This window comes from Hyperolius riggenbachi, chromosome 12, assembly GCF_040937935.1.
Source record: "Hyperolius riggenbachi isolate aHypRig1 chromosome 12, aHypRig1.pri, whole genome shotgun sequence".
NCBI lineage: Eukaryota > Metazoa > Chordata > Amphibia > Anura > Hyperoliidae > Hyperolius > Hyperolius riggenbachi.
The window spans coordinates 52,425,665-52,446,924 of NC_090657.1; the positions used below are offsets into that span (position 1 = coordinate 52,425,665).

General features: G+C 46.7%; 1 protein-coding gene across 1 annotated transcript in view; it reads left to right on the forward strand.

Moving 5' to 3' along the window:
• LOC137540937 (polycystin-1-like) overlaps positions 1-21,260 on the forward strand; it is a 228,347-nt gene that overhangs the window by 43,890 nt on the left and 163,197 nt on the right. Inside the window, exons 11-14 of the mRNA XM_068262113.1 lie at positions 3,393-3,768; positions 11,702-11,882; positions 14,303-14,490; positions 17,865-17,977. Coding sequence (XP_068118214.1) covers positions 3,393-3,768; positions 11,702-11,882; positions 14,303-14,490; positions 17,865-17,977 — 858 coding nt within the window. The remainder of the gene's footprint in view (positions 1-3,392; positions 3,769-11,701; positions 11,883-14,302; positions 14,491-17,864; positions 17,978-21,260) is intronic.

The following is a 21,260-nucleotide window of genomic DNA, read 5'->3' on the forward strand; positions in this document are numbered from 1 at the left end:
ATGGAAATCTATGGAGTCTATGTTTTACGAAAGGCATTACTTCTGTCTGCAATTGTAGTGTTTACGCTTTCACAAATCATAGTGGAATCTATTTTCTTTAGGGCAGTGACTCGGAGAGAGGAGAGCGCCAATTAGCTGAAATGTGTAACGATTTGTTAAGTTAGCCTGTGCTCAAGATGCGTGGCACAATCTGGTTTAAACCCCACTAGCAGAGTTTTGTAGCATTTAAAAATGGTCTTTTATAAGACACTAGAGAGGAGTCTTTCGGAAGACTCTAGAGCGAGTGTTCAGAGATGTAACTATAGGGGAGCAGCCCCTGCCACTGCAGGGAGGCCCAGAACTGTGGGGGGCCCCCTACTAATAACCTTCTTTTCCTCCAGTACAGGGGACCATCCTCCAAATCGGGTGTTTTGGTACACTTATTATGGGTGTGAAGATAATGATGGCTACACTGGTTTATGACCCCTGTAAGATGGACCCCCATGTTGAGAGGGTCACCAAGGGGACGCAAGGGAAGGGGTGTAAACATTGGAGGGGGGGGGCTATCAAAGTTTTTCTGGGAAGCCCCATGAATTGTAGTTATGCCAATATCTGGACAAAACTTTGGACAATTTAGGGCTGGGCCACCATATATGAATTAGTGTAACTTCTGCTCGACAACCCTGAAAACAGGAGCTAGGTACTGTGCTATCTATGAGGTGAAGTCTTATAAGGTGGAGAATCCTATGGGTGTTACAGGATTGGTTTTACCATAAGGCACTATAGGCAAGTGCCTAAAGGCACCTGATGATGGAAAGACGGCTCACTCTCCTTCCCCGAGCGCCTCCCTCCCTCCTTCCCTGAGCGCCTCCCTCCCTCCTTCCCTATGCAGAGTCCTGATGAGAGTGTAAATGAGAGGTTCCTCAGCCTGCTCTTGACATTCCACTGATGAGATCTACCTTCAGTTAGGGGCACTAGCTACTTAATACTGAGGTTCCTCTAGCTACCTAATACTTGGGGGCACCTCTAGCTACCTAATATCGAGAGACCTTCTGGATACCTAATACTAAGGCGCACGCACCTGTAGCTACCTATGATGGGCAAGGAAAGTAAGGGAGAAGTGACAGCTGGGACAGCCTGCACACTTGCGGTGCAGTGCGGTGGGGGATTTGTAGGTCCATGGAGGGCGAAGTCTAAGGTGCCAGGACATCTGTGTCTAAAGGCTACTGTGAGGTAAATCCAGGCCTGGGGTGCTATATAGGCTCTCTTTAGTGGGAGTTTCAATGCAGTCCCCCAACTCTTCCCATTCCATTTCCATACCTATATCTTGTTCCTACCTAGCCATAAAAGGTGTTTTGGTATCCAACAAGTACCTATTAAGCAGAATCCCATGCACTATGCTGGCAGCCAAGTACTCTGTCATTCAGCTGATCTACCACTTGGCAAAGGGATCCTTCGCATTCCAAAACATTGGGATTTCGGTAATACGCAAGTTGAAGAAGAAAAGCTGTACTTATCGCAGAGCATGTGAGCGTGGCTTTTGTTTTGGAGGGGTGAATGGAAAAAGAGATGTTCCTCTGAAAAATATTTGTGCACAAACAAATTAACTACGCTGGTGACCAGATGTCGGCATGTTTTGCAAGTCACGGTGCATAATTCTAGGGCACAACAAGAGGAACATTCAGTGTGACCTTTTAAACGATCCCTAACCAATCGCTGTGCAAATCAGATGATAACCATGCAGATGCATTATCCTCACACTGCAGTCATCAGTAATTAGGAGAAAGAAAACCTTTTGGCTTAGAGCACACTAGGCAGTGTGGAAAACCATGAGATTTCTGCATTGTGCAGTTCTGCTTTTTTTGATGTTTTGCGTTTGCGGTTTTCATGCATTTTTTTTGCATTTGCATTTCATTTTTTTTAAATATTTTCGCTCTTTCAATGGAGTAAAATCACAAGACAAGCAAAACCGATGCATGAAATTTGGGTGGACCAGGCGCCGCTTTTAGAACGTAATGTGAGTTACATACGGCTATACCGGTGCTCAGTCAGTAGTAAAAACAGCGTAACTCGGCCGCCAGCAAAGGCTGGCAGCTGAATTACGGTACATCATACCTGAGGAGCTGGATGAGCCATTTTTCAGCTTTACTTTGTGCCCAAATTTCCCGGCGCATTAGTTACATGTACACTAAAATACAGTATCATATTTATTTAACAACTTGTTGACCACTTGACGACCAAAGGTGGTAGAGACATACCCTAAAAGACTGACAGCTGTAATTGCAGCAAAAGGTGGTTCTACAAAGTATTGACTCAGGGGGCCGAAAAATTACGCACACCCCACTTTGCAGTTATTTATTTGTAAAAAATGTTTGGAATGATGTATGATTTTCGTTCCACTTCTCATGTGTACACCACTTTGTATTGGTCCTTCACGTGGAATTCTAATAAAATTGATTCATGTTTGTGGCAGTAACGTGACAAAATGTGGAAAACTTCAAGGGGGCCGAATACTTTTGCAACCCACTGTATGTATGTATGTATGTATGTGTGTATATATATTTTATATATATATATATATATATATATATATATATATATATATATATATATATATATATATATATATATATATATAGTTTTTGGCCATTCTAACTTTAAAATAATACATGCTACGATAATTAAAACCTATGTATTTTATTTGCCCATTTGTCCCAGTTATTTCACCATTTAAATTATGTCCCTATCACAATGTATGGTGCCAATATTTTATTTGGAAATAAAGGTGCATTTTTGCGTCCATCACTATTTACAAGTTTATCATTTAAAAAATGTTCGTAATATACCCTTTTCACATGCATATTAAAAAAGTTCAGACCCTTAGGTAACTGTTTTTTTTTTTTTTTAATTGCAATTTTTTTTTATTAAAAATTTTATTTGGGTAATTTTTGGTGTGGGAGATAAACAGTTAATTTTAAATGTAATAATGTGGGTTTATTTTATTTAAAAATGTATGTAGATGTAGTTTTACTTCTTGGCCACAAGATGGCCACAGTTAATTTTTTTTTTTGTTTTTAGCCCTGGAAGCGAAGTGCTCGCTTCTAGGAAGCATATGAAGGATGGGAAACTTCTTTTTTTTTTTTTTTTTTTTGCTCAGAAAGACCGCGGCCTCTAATAAGAAGCCGTTGGTTTTTCTGCCGGGGACTTAGATCAATGAATGGGAACATACACTTAGATCAATGAATGGGAACTATGTTCCCATTCGTTGATCTCCGGGCTAATGGGGCGGCACAGGCAGGCAGCAGGAATTGTTAATACTAAATCTCTGAGGGGGTCAATTTTTTGGCCACATCTGACGCATCTATTTTTTCAGTTTCGTTAAACATTTATTCGGTGGTGCTTTCTCTTTACAGGTGACGGTCTCACTTTCAGGCCCTGCTTATCAAGCCATGTTCCAGCCTGTGAGGCTTCGTGTCGTGGCCTCAATACCCGTGGCTCAGTTTATTTGGGAATTCCAAGATGGAAGCCAGCCTGTTGTCACTGCTGGCGGAGTGACCTGCCACAGATACAGTGTGCCTGGGAGATACAGGCTGAAAGTAAGAGCAGAGGGACAGGAGCCTGGCGCACAGGCCACGGTGACCGTCGCTGTGTCAGTGGACGTGGTGGAGCTGCACTGCCCAGCAGTGGCTCAGACAGGACAAAGCGTGGAAGTGTGGCTGAAGGCCAATCATGGAACAGATCTCCGAGCCGTGTATGGCGTACAGCTACCTGATGGCCAATGTCTGACTGGTAGGAAAATCCATGTGTGGTGATATTAAATGGGGGCTATATTATGGGGGGGGGGGGCATTTTTAGGTATTTTTTTTTATTTTGTGTGACCTGTTTAAAGATTTAAAAATTGATACTTGAAATAAAGTAAAAGTTGGAAATGATGGAGAGGCAAGCGTTAGTCAACACAATAAAACAATACGGCATTTTCCCCCTACCCCTCATAAACTATGCAACCATGTTGCCCCACCCCCTTTCCCAGGGCCGGATTTCTGGAAAGGCCGCAGAGGCCTGGGCCTTGGGCGGCTGCAGCCCAAGGGGGCGTCTGGATATGGAAGAGTGGTTGCTACATAGGAAAGGGGAGCTGAAAATGGGGAGCAACACAGGAAAAAGGGAAACTCATGCTCAAGGAAGAAAGCTCTGGATGTTCGTGGAAGAAAGAGGCTGCAGTACATGGATGATACACATGCAAGAGGGGGCTGCACATGGAATGGGAGGGGTTGCTGTACATGGATGATACACATGGAAGAGGGGGCGGCACATGGAATGGGAGGGGTTGCTGTACATGGATGATACACATGGAAGAGGGGGCTGCACATGGAATGGGAGGGAGTCTGCTGTATATGGATGATACACATGGAAGAGGGGGCGGCAGATGGAATGGGAGGGGCACTGCTGTACATGGATGATACACATGGAAGAGGGGGCGGCACATGGAATGGGAGGGGCTGCTGTTAATGCATATTACACATGGATGAGGGGGCTACACATGGAATGAGAGGGGCTGCAGTTCATGGATGATACACATGGAAGAGGAGGCTGCACATGGATATTACACATGGAAGAGGGGGCTACACATGGAATGGGAGGGGCACTGCTGTACATGGATATTGCACATGGAATAGGGGGCTACACATGGATATTACACATGGAAGAGGAGGCTACACATGGAATGGGAGGGGCACTGCTGTACATGGATATTACACATGGAAGAGGAGGCTACACATGGAATGGGAGGGGCACTGCTGTACATGGATATTACACATGGATATTACACATGGAAGAGGAGGCTACACATGGAATGGGAGGGGCACTGTTGTACATGGATATTACACATGGAAGAGAGGACTGCACATGGAATGGGAGGGACACTGCTGTACATGGATATTACACATGGAAGAGGGGGCTACACATGGAATGGGAGGGGCACTGCTGTACATGGATATTACACATGGAAGAGGAGGCTACACATGGAATGGGAGGGGCACTGTTGTACATGGATATTACACATGGAAGAGAGGACTGCACATAGAATGGGAGGGACACTGCTGTACATGGATATTACACATGGAAGAGAGGACTGCACATGGAATGGGAGGGACACTGCTGTACATGGATATTACACATGGAAGAGGAGGCTACACATAGAATGGGAGGGGCACTGCTATACATGGATATTACACATGGATGTTACACATGGAAGAGGAGGCTACACATGGAATGGGAGGGGCACTGCTGTACATGGATATTACACATGGATATTACACATGGAAGAGGAGGCTACACATGGAATGGGAGGGGCACTGTTGTACATGGATATTACACATGGAAGAGAGGACTGCACATGGAATGGGAGGGACACTGCTGTACATGGATATTACACATGGAAGAGGGGGCTACACATGGAATGGGAGGGGCACTGTTGTACATGGATATTACACATGGAAGAGAGGACTGCACATGGAATGGGAGGGACACTGCTGTACATGGATATTACACATGGAAGAGGGGGCTACACATGGAATGGGAGGGGCACTGTTGTACATGGATATTACACATGGAAGAGAGGACTGCACATGGAATGGGAGGGACACTGCTGTACATGGATATTACACATGGAAGAGGGGGCTACACATGGAATGGGAGGGGCACTGCTGTACATGGATATTACACATGGAAGAGAGGACTGCACATGGAATGGGAGGGGTTGCAGTACATGGATATTACACATGGAAGAGGGGGCTACACATGGAATGGTATGGAAGTTGCCAGGGAGAATGTAACTGATTGTAGGGGCCTGATCCCATTGCTGCATTTTTAAAATACACATAGAACCGCATGCTTTTTTCAAGCGTTTTTGAAACATGTTTGATGCGTTTTAATGTGTTTAAATACGCTTTAATGCCTTAAAACGCCCAAAAATGCATTAAACCACCTTTTAAAAACGCAGCAGTGGGCTCAAGCCCTAAATATTTGCTTTTAACCCTCTACCCACTGCACATTCCATTTTTACCAGAGTCCTTCGGCTGTGGTATACTTTAAGGTGGACATTAACGGTACAATATTTTCCACAGATGCAATCATTAGATTAAATTATTACGATCGAATTGTACAGAAAACCACGCTGTGTGTGAAGAAAATCAGTTTGAAACGAGTCTGCGGTCAATTGATATATAGAATGTTGGATTTTGCGATCATGTCTGAAGAGAGAAAGTGCCCTAATCAACCTGTTAATTAACTTCTGATTACTTACGATCCCGCACATCTAATTGAATAATCGCATCTGAGCAAAATATTGTGACGTTAATGGTCACCGTAAAATGTAATTTTTCATTAAAACGGTTTGTTATACACTTTTTCATGTGATTTTTCCTAATCCGCTACAAATCTATAAGAGACAGATGAAAGTTTTGATGAAGCAAAAAATGTGTTTTTTTTTGTTTTTTTTACATTAAATTACAAAATTGGCAGCTTTTCAAAAACCTCAAGCGATGAGACAATATGGAAGTTAGTTTTGTGAACGGGATCAAAACTCTTATCAAATACACCAAAACTTATTCTGGAAGCAAAAAAACTTATTGTCCAGTGTTATTGCTAAATCCCCCACATTAAAGGGAACCTGAAGTGAGATATATATAGAGGCTGCCATATTTACATCTTTTAAACAATACCAGATGCCTGGCAGTCTTGCTGATCTCTTTGGCTGCAGTATTGTCTGAAATACAAACCTGAAACAAGCATGCAGGTAATCTTTTCAGATCTTTTTAAGAAACATCTTATCTGCATGCTTGTTCAGGGTCTAAAATTATTAGAGGCAGAGTATCAGCAGGACAGCCAGGCAACTGATATGGTCTCAAATTAAATAAATATGTCAGCCTCCATATCACTCTCAGTTCAGGCTCCTTTTAATTGCCATTTCCCTCACATGTATTGCAATGTCCCCTCCAGGGCCGGTGTTAGACTTTTTGCTTGTGAGGATGCGCCCCCTGCCCCCCCCCCCCCCCCAACACTTCCCTCCCCATTTTGGAATGATCACACAACACCCAAAAATTTACTCTGCTCCATTTAATATTTTCACATGACATGCTGCAGATCAATACAATAGCACACTGGCTGGCTGTGAGTTTTTGACAAACGCACTGCTCCCCCTCAGCCACTCCATTCCTCCTCAGTCAGGACAGCAGTGCCACCTCCTCCCCTCTGCAGTGCAAGTCAAATGAAACCTCCCCCCTCCTCACTCACTGTCAGACTCCTCACACAGCACAACAAGCTGCTTTTCCACAATGATGACCTCTTCACCTCGATCTCCTCTCACTTCTCCTCCTACTCTGACTGCATGCTGTTAGTGTTAACACAGCACAAACATGCCGCCCCTGTAATCTCTGCGCCTGATGCAAATGTTTCACTTTGCATCATGAGAGAACCGGCCCTCCCCTCAGTAAGAGTGAAGGCACATGTACATGAGGACACATGGGGGAACACATGGGGCCGCATGCACAAATGGCTTGTAAATTTGCCATACGGCGGTAGCGCTCGTCAATTTTATCGATACCAGGAGAGCAGTGCATGTTAAAGGAAGCATCCGAGCTACGAAAAAAAAGTAGATCTACTTACTCAGGGGTTCCTCCAGCCCAGTATGTCCCTCGCTGCAGCTCCGGAGTCCTGGGATCCCCTCCTTTTCAGATGCCGACCTCGCCAGGTCAGCATCTACTGCGCCTGCATGAGAGCTGCTGTCAATCACTTTCACGTGGTCTGGAGTGTTCCGTGCAGGCGCAGCAGTTGGCGGGAGCAGAGGTCGGCATCTGTAACGGAGAGGATCCCGGGGCACTGGAGCTGCGGCGAGGGACACAGCGCCTGCCAGGGGCTGGAGGAAGCCCCGTGTGAGTACATCTCATTTTATTTTGTACCTCAGATGTTTCCTTGAAATTCTTAGTTGCTGTTGTTTACTGGTAATAGTCGTGAATGAAGAAAAAGAGAAGGATGATCGGCACTGCAGGTGCTTTATTCCAACAAGCTAGGCACATAGAGCAGTACACAGACAGTGTTGCTATAAAAGGTCACATACCATTACAGTGAAGTGTGGTGGTGCGGTGGGTGCTGGGGACAGGTGCCTGACAGCCGTTTTGCGCTAGAAATGCGCTTCCACGGAGGCTAGGCTACAAACGGCTGTCAGGCACCTGTCCCCAGCACCCACCGCACCGCCACACTTCATTGTAATGTTATGTGACCTTTTATAGCAACACTGTTGCATGCTGCCTTCCACCTATATCAGAGCACGCAGATTGTACCACAGCTAGAGAGAAGTGTGTGAACCCTGCCTGCATGTCCCCAGTGTCGGCTGTCCTTTACTGCAGTGCCAACTGTTTCCTCCTCCTTCACCTATATTACTGGTAATGGTGTAACATGCTCTGCTCACTTGCCATTAGTACCAGTAAAAGTGCCATGCTCTACGTGCACCCAGCAAATTTGCCGGCCATTTATGCATCAGGCCCTTAAAGACCTACCAGGGATTGAGGGAAGACAAGCGTGAAGATTGGCAGATCATTTCCATCAGAGCTGGATCATCCACAAGGCAAACCTAGGCGGTTGCCTAGGGCCTGGAGAAAGTCTAGGGGCCTGGTGAATGCTAGCCCCCACCAAATCTTACTAAATCTTCTTGCCTAGGGCCCCATTTCATCTTAAAGAAAATCTATACTGAAAAAAACTCCCCTGGCGGGTACTCACCTCGGGTGGGGGAAGCCTCCGGATCCTATTGAGGCTTCCCCCATCCTCCTCGGTCCCACGGCGGCGAAGAAAATCCTCCCGGAGCGGTGGCAATGTAAATATTTACCTTTTGGCTCAGGTGCAGCATCCGCTTTTCCCACGGAGATAGGCGAAAATATCCGTCGGGCCGCTCTACTGCGCAGGCGCATGTCTCCTGCGCCTGCGCAGTAGAGTGGACCCGACAGAGATTGGCCATTTCCGCCTATCTCCCTCAGAAGAGCCGCAACAGCGCCGCCGCTGGAGGCCGAAAAGGTAAATATTGCACAGTCTGTCGGATTTGTCGCCACTCAGGAGGACGGGGGAAGCCTCGATAGGGTCCAGAGGCTTCCCCCTACTGAGGTGAGTACCCCCCAGGGGAACTTTTTTTCAGTACAGGTTTTCTTTAATACATTTCTGATTCCCATGATGAACAATCCCACAATTGTATTTGTAGAGAACAGAGGCGCCAACAGGATAAAAATGATAAAAACTTTAAAATAGCTAGGGAGGCAGTGGTGGACTTACCTCCGGAAAGCAGACACAAACAACTGTCTGAATCAAATAATTTAATTTATTAAGGGCTCCCCAAGAAATGCAACGTGCTTCATCAGGCAATTGAATAGGGGACAAAAAACAGTAGCTCGGTAGAAACACGAATAGCGCCTCTGTGATCTATGATGAATCCCACAATTATTAATTCCCTGTCCCAACATGCTAATCCCTGCACCCGAGGGGAAACTAGTTGTGTATTTTAGGCTTCTTTTCAAAATGGCCATAAAGTACTAATCTTTGTTTTGACTAATGTATAAAAGTGGTAAAGTGTTCGGTTTTACATGAGCGCCACCTGCTGGTAGCTTCTGGTACTGTCTCCCTGTTTGGGGATTGTTCACTGTGATACACAGAATAACGTTAACAGCTGGTTCACACCAGCAATAAAAAATTTTAGATTTTTATAAAATAATGAAATTAAAAATGTTTGATGTTTATAATAAAAAAGTTTTTGTCCACTCCCAAAAATTGAAGTAGACATAAATGGAGGGACAGATTGTAATGTAAAAAGTATTGGCCATTTTGACTTGCAAATAAAAATGGATCCGTTGGATATGTTCCTGAAAACTAAGCGGAGATTCTGAACTTGACACTTTTTTCCGAAGAGCGGATCCCCATGGTGGCAATGAAAGCCAATGCAAAAACGCAACTTCCGTTCACACACAGAACTTTGCACACAAATCTTATGCCAAAGCGGATTGCCTAAACTTCCTGCTGCCCCCCTCAGCATCATCTTTGTGGACTTCCTGTTTACAAGCAGAACTCGAACAGGGCTTCAAACATGCCAACCAAGCTGTATTTTAGTGGTTCATTAAACAGGCGATACATTAACATTCGTTATATTAACATTTACATGTAAACACGTAAAAAGGTACATTAACATTAAACGGTACATTAACATTAAACGGTACATTAAAGCGGTACATTAAACAAGGCCATATGGGTAAAAAATTGCTTGGTACAGCATGACCACTCCCAACTGCTTCCTATTGGTAAAAAAAAGTACATTACCATATTAAAAACACCCACCATGTTTTTATGATACGTTAAAATGACTGGAAACGTGTGCTACAAAAGCACAAGATTGTGGAAAACGGATCCGTTTAAAAAAAACAACAACAAAAAACCCCTGATTTGTTTTAAATTGATCCATTTTGATCCGCTGCAAGTGGGAATCGGCCTTGAGGGCCATTTCACACTGGCATTTTCAGCCAAATGGATCCGGTAAAAACGACAGATCACCAGTCAACCGGATCCGTTTTCACTCGCTTCCACCGATCCGTGCACCTGAGGGGGCGGGTGAGGGAGGGTTAGCTTACCAGGCTTCTGTCTTCCGCTTTTAATTGCATCCCACGTTGCGTCCCAAGTCGCATCACTTGACTACCACGCTTCATCCTTCAACCCGGAAGACGGTAGCATGGTAGTCACATGACACAACGTGTGATGCATTTGAAAGGGACTGAAGCCTGGTAAGAAACCATTCCTCCCTCACCCATCCGCTCAGGTGCACTTCGTCCGCACACCCCCCCTAGACCCCCACCCCCAGTTGAGCATCCCCACATCCCCCCCAGACCCCTACCCCCAGTGGATTTTGCCCTCAGAATGGTTCATTTCTTCACTAGTGTGAAGAAACCTTGCCATTCTCTCATTGCCCCCAATGCAGCACTTCATCTTCCGTTTCCGGTCTGCTGGGCTCAGCGGTCTGGAAAAATAGGTGCGGAACAGATACGTTTGAACAGATGGATGTGAATGGATCCGTAGGTTAAAGCGGAATATAACCCTGCATTTCATCTTTGCACTAAAACCTTATTTACAGCATATTATATGCAATTAGCATTTTTTTTTTTACTAGACCAGCATTGGAAGGGTTACACACAGAGCTTGAAAGTTGAGTGCAGTGAAATGCTGCTGCATCCGAACTTCAGATAATGTTATATTGTGTTTACTTAAATGTATCAAGTGAGGAATGTGACACATTCTCTGACTGCTGAGAAGCTGCTGGAGACAGAGAGACACTGAAAGCATGTCTGGCTGCAAAACAGCAATGAATAAAACCAGTTATTAATAAAATACAAAGTCAACTCACAAAGCAAAAAACTGTACTTTTGGAAATCTATAACTTTTAAATGAAAAATAATACTTATGCACAAATGCAAATATGATAACCGTATGGCATATAAAAAGTAGGTAAACATGATTTTATTGAATATTATGTCAGGGTTTTTAACCGCTTTAACATTGGATCCATTTGCATCCGGAAGTACTAATAAAAATAGTTTAACTATGTGTTAAACCATGTGTAGTATGTTTGACCCTGTGTATGTCCTTGTCTCATAGTTTTTTAGGCCAGGTTCTAACCACAGTTTGTTGACCCTTATTTCAGATGATTCCTCCTGTCCTCGGGGTGGTAGAGTGTTCCGTGACCATCTGCGCTGTTATTGGTTAAACCAGGTGAGGGAGCCGCTGTCAGAGGCTCGTAGTCGCTGCACTTCCATACCTGGAGGGGACCTTGTGTATATAACCTCAACTGACCAACTTAGCTTCATCCAGGAGTCTTTTAAGAGGTAAGAGGAATCTCTGGTGGGAGATACCATATGGTCAGTTACTGCGAGTGTGAAAAAAACTGTTCAGACCTGAGAACTTATGACCTCCACAAAATTCAAGAGACATTTCTCCAACAGACTTATACAAGGATCTAGGAAGAAAGCAAGAGCTATAGACAGATCAGAACTCCTCATTAAAAAAAACAAAAAAAACCTGAAGCTGACGAAACCACTAATCTAGCATTCATTACTCATTTTTTCAAGGACCATAGGGAGATGAGGGATGTACAAAAACAACTTTGGTCACCTTTTATGAAGTTCCTGTTTCTGAGATATTTCATTCGAGATAGACCCAGGTGCGTCTTCCGCATAGCCAAAACTATGGAAAAAAAATTATTTGGCACCAAGTTGGCTATCAGATGCCAATACTGGAGGCACAGATAGGACCCATCCATGTATAGGTTTAGCAAGATGACTCTAGTCCATGTGTTTATGTTGTCCTATTTTGATACTAGGAAGAAACCCTATTGAGTGTTCTATTGCCAGGGAATTCATTCAGATTAAATATTCCATTAAGTGAAGCACCTCCTTTGCGGTCTACCATATTACATGCCTATGCTGCCTACAATATGTTGGCCATACCATACATCAAGAGCACTAGACATTCTAAAAACCATTACAATAGTGAACCTACGAGTACAGATATTTGCCCTGTAGAACATGTTCCTGTTATAGCCTCAATGGTGAAGAAAGTGTTTGATAGCAAGAGAGACGTATCGGACCTTCAGGCTTCGTACCTTACAGCCTGAGGGTCTTCAAAAGAACACGCAAGAACGAAAAATTGTGCCCCTGGGGAGGGGGGGGGTACTTACCTTGTGAGAGGAAAGCCTCTGGATCCTAAAGAAGCTTCCCCCGTCCTTATCGGCATCCCTGTTCCAGCACTGGAATCCCTTGAAAATCCTCCAACGAAGGTGCAGTGTTAATCTGGCTCAACACATAACCAGCCTTTGACGCGCCTTGTGCAGGCCCACTTGTGGCTTTGCTTTCAGGCTCTGGTGGAAATAGCCGAGCCTGATCAGGTCCACTCTACTGCCCAGGCACGAGGTGTCTGTGCCTACGCAGTAGAGCTAATCTGATCGGGCTCAGCTATTTCCGCCGGAGCCCATCGGAAAGCTGCTACTGTGCCTGTGTGAGGCGCATCACAGGCTTGTTATGGATACGGCCAGTTTGGGGGTCTCTGTGCTGGATTGCGCTGACTAAGCAGGATGGGGGAAGCCTCTTTAGGATCCAGAAGCTTCCCCCTCCCTAAGGGCACTTTTTTTTCATTCCAGGTGTACTTAAACATTTGTTTGGAGCTTATGTATTGCTTATGTATTAATTTCCTGTTTGCACTCCTGCTAGTTGAACTCTTTATAGCACCCCCACCTCACCTTACCAGTTGTCTTCATGAACGCTGTATAGTTGCATTGCTTTGCTGTTGTCTAGCAATGTATCTGTGTAGCACTGGGGTCCCCAAACTGTGTACCCTAGAAATCACATCCAATCGTTAGAGACGCACTGGCTGGTGATAATGGTACGGTACATGCCCAACTAGTGGTGAAATATGGCATGTAGGGCATCCTTTTAACCGGGAGGAGCCAAATAATATATTTTGAGTTGATTTATGACTATGGCACTGTAAAAATTAAAATGGATGGATATTTTCTGCATTTACACCTATTTTTCCCTGTAAAAGGCCTATGAAAATTAAACAATTCTTAGAAAAAAGTGGTACCCAAAGAAAGCCTAGCCTAAATTTTTAGCAGTTGGGTCAGTATGCGAAGGATCTCATGAAGGAAAGTACTCCTGATTAGCGATAAGCGCAAATTTTGCATAGTAGCGACGTTGCAGAAAAATGTGCATGTTGTGAACTCTTCATGCAAGATTACAAACTGGCAAAATTGATTTTGCAATGGCACGTAGTCGTAATCATTACGTGAAACTGCAGCATTTGCACCGTAAGAACAAACATTTTTTAATATTCTCCTGCTATGTTGTGTAATTCAATTCAGTTTTTCAAGCTGATGTTCCCTGAGCATGCCCAGTAGGCACAAGGCAAGCTTACCACAAACATATTTCCGCTAGTTAGGGGAAAACATACCAGTGAATGCTCTGAATGTATTTTCTTGTAACTTGCAAAAATTACATGAAATTGAGATGTGGAAATTCATGAAAGCAAAATAACCCATTACGATCAATGCTTCTCCCAAGAGATCATCCATCAAGAAAATAGCAGTGCTGCAAATAAAAGGAATACCCCCTTACATACAGTAATCAGCCTTCCTCTTGATGCTTAAAGTGCGCTAACACAGCTCTAAACATAATATAACCAGGACGAGAAAAGACATAGCTGTTGGGCCGACACTTACAATTTAATATGCTTACTTTTGTTTCTGTTTCAGCCACTCTTCAGTATGGGTTAATATGTCACAGTCCCTGAAAGACGTGAGCAGCAGACCCTCAGCTGTGCTAAACACGGGTGGGCCCATTATACAGGACTGTGTGCGGTTGTCACTAATACCAGGAGAGATGTATAGCAGAAGCTCCTGTCTGGACAGAGCGCCCTCTATCTGTGAAAGCAGAGCAGGAGGTTAGTATTCTATCTATCTATCTATCTATCTATCTATCTATCTATCCATAGGCAAACGCAGGGGGGGATTACAGCTGCCAAGAATCCCCCCTCAGACCAGGGCCAGTGCAGTGTCTGGGGACAGGCACAAGTTGACACACCAGAATACCTGCAGGTATCCTGCAGCTCACAGCACCGCCCCCTTTCTTTCCCCGCTACAGTTGACTTTGTATGGAGCCGCAGTGTGTGTACAGAGCATGGAGCAGCAGCGTGTATACAGAGCATGGAGCAGCAGTGTGTGTACAGAGCATGGAGCTTCAGCGTTTGTACAGAGCATGGAGCAGCAGTGTGTGTACAGAGCATGGAGCAGCAGTGTGTGTACAGAGCATGGAGCAGCAGTGTGTGTACAGAGCATGGAGCAGCAGCGTGTGTACAGAGCATGGAGCAGCAGCGTGTGTACAGAGCATGGAGCTTCAGCGTGTGTACAGAGCATGGAGCTTCAGCGTGTGTACAGAGCATGGAGCTTCAGCGTGTGTACAGAGAATGGAGCAGCAGCGTGTGTACAGAGCATGGAGCAGCAATGTGTGTACAGAGAATGGAGCAGCAGTGTGTACACACACTGCAACTCAATGCTCTGTACACACACTGCTGCTCCATTCTCTGTACACACACTGCTGCTCCATGCTCTGTACACACACTGCTGCTCCATGACTCTGTACACACACTGCAGCTCAATGCTCTGTACACAGAGTCATGGAGCAGCAGCATGTATACAGAGCATGGAGCAGCAGCATGTGTACAGAGCATTTCCCCTTCACTTTCCCCCTTCATTAGCAAAGTTGGCTGTCCTCATTATTATCTGTATCCAAACTGCTTCTGATTGATCCCATTGTCGATCAGGAGCAGATCATGTATTTAGGAAATAATTGTCAGATCTTGTTAGTTGGACAGATTATTGCATTATGTGTACCAAGCATTATGTCCTACCATATTATTATACTGTATTGTGAGTGGCTGAGAGAGACCTTTCGGGAATCCCCCCCTTTAAAATCCTGGGTTTGCCCCTGCTATCTATCTATCTACTGCTTACAACTTAGAAAATGAGTGAACACAATCTGAAGTGAGATGGATAAGGAGGCTGCCATATTTATTTCCTTTTAAAGAGAACCCGAGGTGGCTTGTAAGAATCCTATTAGCACACAGAGGCTGGGTCTGCATATAATACCCAGCCTCTGTTGCTATACTGTTTCCCCCCAGGCCCCCCCACCCCCGCACTCTGCTGTCCCCCATAAATCAAACACCATGCTAGCGACACACAGGGTGTCGATAGCCGGCTGTTTGCATCTGCACTGTCACTCTCCGCTGCTCCTCGCCTCCTCTATATCGCCGCTCCCCGCCTGCGTCCCTTCCCTCCAATCAGCGGGGAGGGAAGGGACGCAGGCAGGGAGCGGCGACATAGAGGAGGTAGGGGAGCAGCGAGAGTGACAGTGCAGATGTAAACAGCCTGCTTGCGATGTAGCTAGCACGGTGTTTGATTTATGGGGGACAGCAGAGCGCAGGGGGGGCCTGGGGGGAAATAGTATAGCAACAGAGGCTGGGCATTATATGCAGACCCAGCCTCTGTGTGCTAATAGGATTCTTACAAGCCACCTCGGGTTCTCTTTAAGTTATACCAGTTGCCTGGCTATCCTGCTATTCACCTGTCTCTAATATTTTTAGGCATAGTCCCTGAACAGGCATGCCTACGATCAGGTTTTTCTGACATTATTGTCAGATCTGAACAGATTAGTTGCATGCTTGTTTCTGGCATGATTCAGACAATACTGCCACCAAATACATCATCAGGGCTGCAAGGCAACTGGTATTGTATAAAAGGAAATAATATGGCAGCCTCCATATATTTCTTGCTTAAGGGTCCCTTTAAAGTGTACCTGAGATGGTACATATTGCTGTAATTATACTTACCTGGGGCTTCCTCCAGCCCCATGTGGTCCGTCGGCTCCCTTGCCGTCCTTTTGGGCCAGTCCGTTCTCGTCCCCTAATCTGGCCAGTCGCGGACAGCTACGTATAAATACAGCACTATTCAAAGTCTCAGGTATTCTTTTAACCTCTTGACGACCACCTAACGCCGATTGGCGTAAACTGGATGTCTGCGGGTTTCCATGGGAACGAGCGGCCATTTCATGTCAGTTCATGGAGGGTGTCTCCGTGAACTGCCTGCGAGCCTCCGATCGTGGCTTGCAGGCGAAATGTAAACACGCGGGGAAGAAATCCCCGGTGTTTACACTGCACGGCGCTGCAGCTGCAGCAGCGCCGTAAAGGAAATCGGCGATCCCCGGCCTCTGATAGGCCGGGGAACGCCGCTGTCTGATAGGCTGAAGCCTATCAGAGGCGGTACAGGACGTATCGCCGTCCTGTACCGCCCACAGAGCCAGGGAGAGGGAGGGAAGGAGAGGGAGGGGGGAATAGCACTGCGGAGGGGGGCTTTGAGGAGCCCCCCCCCGCAAGGCACAGCAGAGCGGCAGCGATCAGACCACCCAGCAGGACATCCCCCTAGTGGGGAAAAAAGGGGGGGGGAGTCTGATCGCCCTGCCTGCAATACGATCTGTGCTGGGGGCCGAAGAGCCCACCCAGCACAGATCAATGGGAAACCACTTGGTCGGCAAGTGGTTAATGGCCCCTAAAGGTTAGGCATCAGCGGGGTGGAGGGGGGTGGTTGGGGTTGGGCAGGGAAGTTGGTTATGGTTAGGCTTCGGTAGAGGCAGGGTTCGTGTGAGAAAAAGGTTAGGCCATTGTGAAATATCTGTAAAAATTACAGATATTCAACTATCATAATTACCCAGTGATAGTATAATATCGGTAATTTTAGTATTCTGGCAAGGTAGATAGGAAGGTGCTCAAGACCACTGTACAGGGCTTCCCTGGAGTGCTGTAAGCTCAAAAAGAATTTACCATGACTGTATAGTAGAGAGTAGAGCAGCCGGGCACATCCAGATAAAATGCCTTAAAGGCATTTTATCTGGATGTGCCCGGCTGCTCTACTCTTTACTATACAGTCGGTAATTTTAGTATTCTACTTGCAGTTATCACCGGCGCCCAAATTGCCGCGATGCCCTCTGTGGAACTTTCTGACTTTAATATGAAAACTGGAAATGAGCTAAAGCAGGAAAGTCTAGTCTGGGATTCTGACTCTTCCTCACTTCATTTATTTGTAATTGTCTCTGTCGCTCTTGGGGAGACCTCCCCACTTCCTGTCTGGACAGGAAGTGATGCACTTGTCACACTGTCCAAGACCAAAACATAGCGGGAAATCAAAAATCTAGAAATTGGACCTCAATATTGTTCGTTTTTTTTGTTTTTTTTTACCCAGAATACTCCTTTTTTTCTCCTTACAGTAAATCTCCCTGATGCTCCGGTGTATCTAGTAGGGGTTCCAGTATTTGATGATGTGACCACAGAGAATGCAACGTTACACTTTCCACCAGAGAGGCCACAACGGGACGTGGAAGTAAGTGTGAGAGTTCTGTTCCTTTGTTCAGAGGCGTAGCTAGGGTGTTCACTGCTTGGGTACAAAGAGTTTTTGCGCCCCCACCTGGACAAAATGTGCATGGCCACACATCAGAATGTGGACGTGATCATGGAAGGAGTCAAATGAACAAATGCTGTTTAGATAGCCAGGTGTGCCCCCATCTCCCCTAAAGATAGCAATATGTTCCCCCTTCCCCCATTTAGATAGCCAAATGTGCCCCCTTCCCTTGTTCAGATAGCCAGCCGTGCCCCCTTTTAGATAGCCAGCCGTGCCCCCTTTTAGATAGCCAGCTGTGCCCCCTTTAGATAGCCAGCTGTGCCCCCCCCATAGATAGCCAGATGTTCCCCCTTTAGATAGCTAGACATGCCACGCTTTTTCTACTGCTGTTAACGCTTCTGCACTCCTCTACAGAGGCAGGGAAAGAAGCAGGGGCACTTTGGGGCAGCTAGCGAGCCGCCTCTCATGCATGTGCGGGTGCAGCGGCTGTGCTGAGCCCCCTTACAGTGCTGTGCCCGGGGACATGTGTCCCCCTTTGCCCACCCATAGGTACGCCTCTGCTTTTGTTTGGGAAGAAGGCAATAAGTATCCATTTTTAATGTTCCTTCCAAGAATCTCATAAACACTGCTAAGGTAGAATAAAAAGGTAGAGAGCTTTCACAGACACAAAAAAAAGTTGTCCACATGTGCAGTGTTTTATAGTTAGAAACAGGGCCGCCTTCAGGGCATCACAGGGGGGACTGCTGTATGGGGCCCTAGTGAATCCGGGGCCTGGCAAACAGTGCCACACATGGGCAGCCCCTTAATGTGATGAGAGGTGCTGGAAGGCTCATTCAAGAGTTACCTTAGTCAGTTAGTTATTAAAGTAAACCTGTTACGAATGGGAGAAAAGGCGTTCTACTTACCTGGGGCTCCTTCCAACCCCCTGTGGTCTATTGATTCCTGTCACGGAACAGCCGTGAGAAACGCCAGCGAATCGGGAAGATTTGCGCAGTCGATTTTCTGATCGCTTCCCGGTAGATTTGCGCAGTCATTGCAGCGATCAGAATATTTTTTATTTTCCTGAAGCCTGTTTGCTGACCAGCGAAGACATGTTGGTTTAAATTAACTTGATCAAAAGAAGACAGTTCACACGTACCTGTCACAACTCTGACCAGGTAATTAACCGCATCACAGTTACCTGTGAATGACAGCATACACAGGAATAGTCAGGAAAGCCACAGCGGGGGGCCTAGTCAAAAACTGTGGTCCCACAGACAGAATGGCAGCAACACAGCAGGATATCGTCATATGGACAGCCCAAAGTGAAAATATAGCCAGTCATTTTGTGGTAAGATTGTAGCAGAATGCCACTGACTATCTCTACTAAAATAACACATTTAGGCACAGTTGAAATTGCGCATGTTTTAAGAGATCGTGGGAGTTTGTTGTCTATTCTTAAGCAGAGTTATTAATTTTGGTGCAACCCCTTGGGCTAGACTCAGGATTCTTGGTTTTTGTATGATTCCCCAAATCCACTGTGTATTAATCTGTTATCAGCGCAAATGTGGCATTTATCGGTTTTGAGTTACAGCGTTTTATAAGTGTAAACCTAAATCTCTCTCCAAGGACTTGAACTGTGATTGGTTTGTCAACCATAGGCAGGGGCAAACCCAGGATTTTGAAGGGGGGGATTCCTGAAAGATCTCCCTCAGTCACGCACAATACTGTATAATAATATAGTAGGACATCATGCTGGGTACACATAATGCAATTTCTTGTCTGACTGACAGGATCTGACAATTATTTCCTTAATGTCCGATCTGCTCCCGATCGACAATGGGATCGACCAGGAGCAGTTGGGATACAGATAATAATGAGGACAGCCAACATTTGTAATGAAGGGAAAAGTGAAGCATTCACACAGCAGGGCACAGGGCTGTGCTCATACCTGACTCTGCAGATATTCTGGTGTCTCAACTTGTGCCTGTCCCCAGACCAGTGGCGTCGCTACCATGGGGCGGCCAGGAGCGCTCCGCTCCGGGTGTCAGCACCAGGGGGGGTGTCATCAAGGCCTCCCCAGAAGCCTTCATGACACAGGAGGGGAAGCAGCGCTGAAGGAGGAGTGGCAGCGTCGGCGGGGAGGGGGGAAATACCCCCCCACATCTCCCTCACCTGGGTCCCCTCCTTCGGCGCTTCCCCTCCACGGGCGCCGGCAACGGGCACTGACAGGGCGGCTGATAGCCGCCCTCAGTTTACCCGAGCAGGGCTACGGGAAGATGGCCGCCGACGCCCGCACTGGAGACAAAAATAGTTGGCAAGATGGCCGCCGACGCCATCTTGCCGTCTATTTTTGTCTCCAGTGCGGGCTTTGGCGGCCATCTTCCCGTAGCCCTGCACTGATGACGCAGCGGGAGACGACGCGGGACATTCAAGAGGAGCTGCGGAGAGAGAGGCTGCCTGAGATTCGGAAGAGAGGTTTCATCCGCAGGTAAGTGAATGGTTTTTTTTTCTTTTACAGGTGCACCGACCCGGCCACCCACCGCTGCTGCCCACCTACCCACTGCTGCTGCCCACCTACCCACCACTGCTGACCACCTACCCACCACTGCTACCCACCAGGCTACCCAGCAGGCTGCCCACCTACCCACCAGGCTACCCACCACTGCTGCCCACCTACCCACCACTGCTGCCCACCTACCCACCACTGCTGCCCACCTACGCACCACTGCTGCCCACCTACCCACCAGGCTACCCAGCAGGCTGCCCACCTACCCACCACTGCTGCCCACCTACCCACCACTGCTACCCAGCAGGCTGCCCACCTACCCACCAGGCTACCCAGCAGGCTGGCCACCTACCCACCACTGCTGCCCCCCTACCCACCAGACTACCCAGCAGGCTACCCACCTACCCACCATGCTACCCACCTACCCACCACTGCTGCCCACCTACCCACCACTGCTGCCCACCTACCCACCAGGCTACCCAGCAGGCTGCCCACCTACCCACCAGGCTACCCACCACTGCTGCCCACCTACCCACCACTGCTACCCAGCAGGCTGCCCACCTACCCACCAGGCTACCAAGCAGGCTGGCTACCTACCCACCACTGCTGCCCCCCTACCCACCAGGCTACCCACCTACCCACCATGCTACCCACCTACCCACCACTGCTGCCCACCTACCCACCACATACCCACCACTGCTGCCCACCTACCCACCACTGCTGCCCACCTACCCACCAGGCTACCCAGCAGGCTGCCCACCTACCCACCAGGCTACC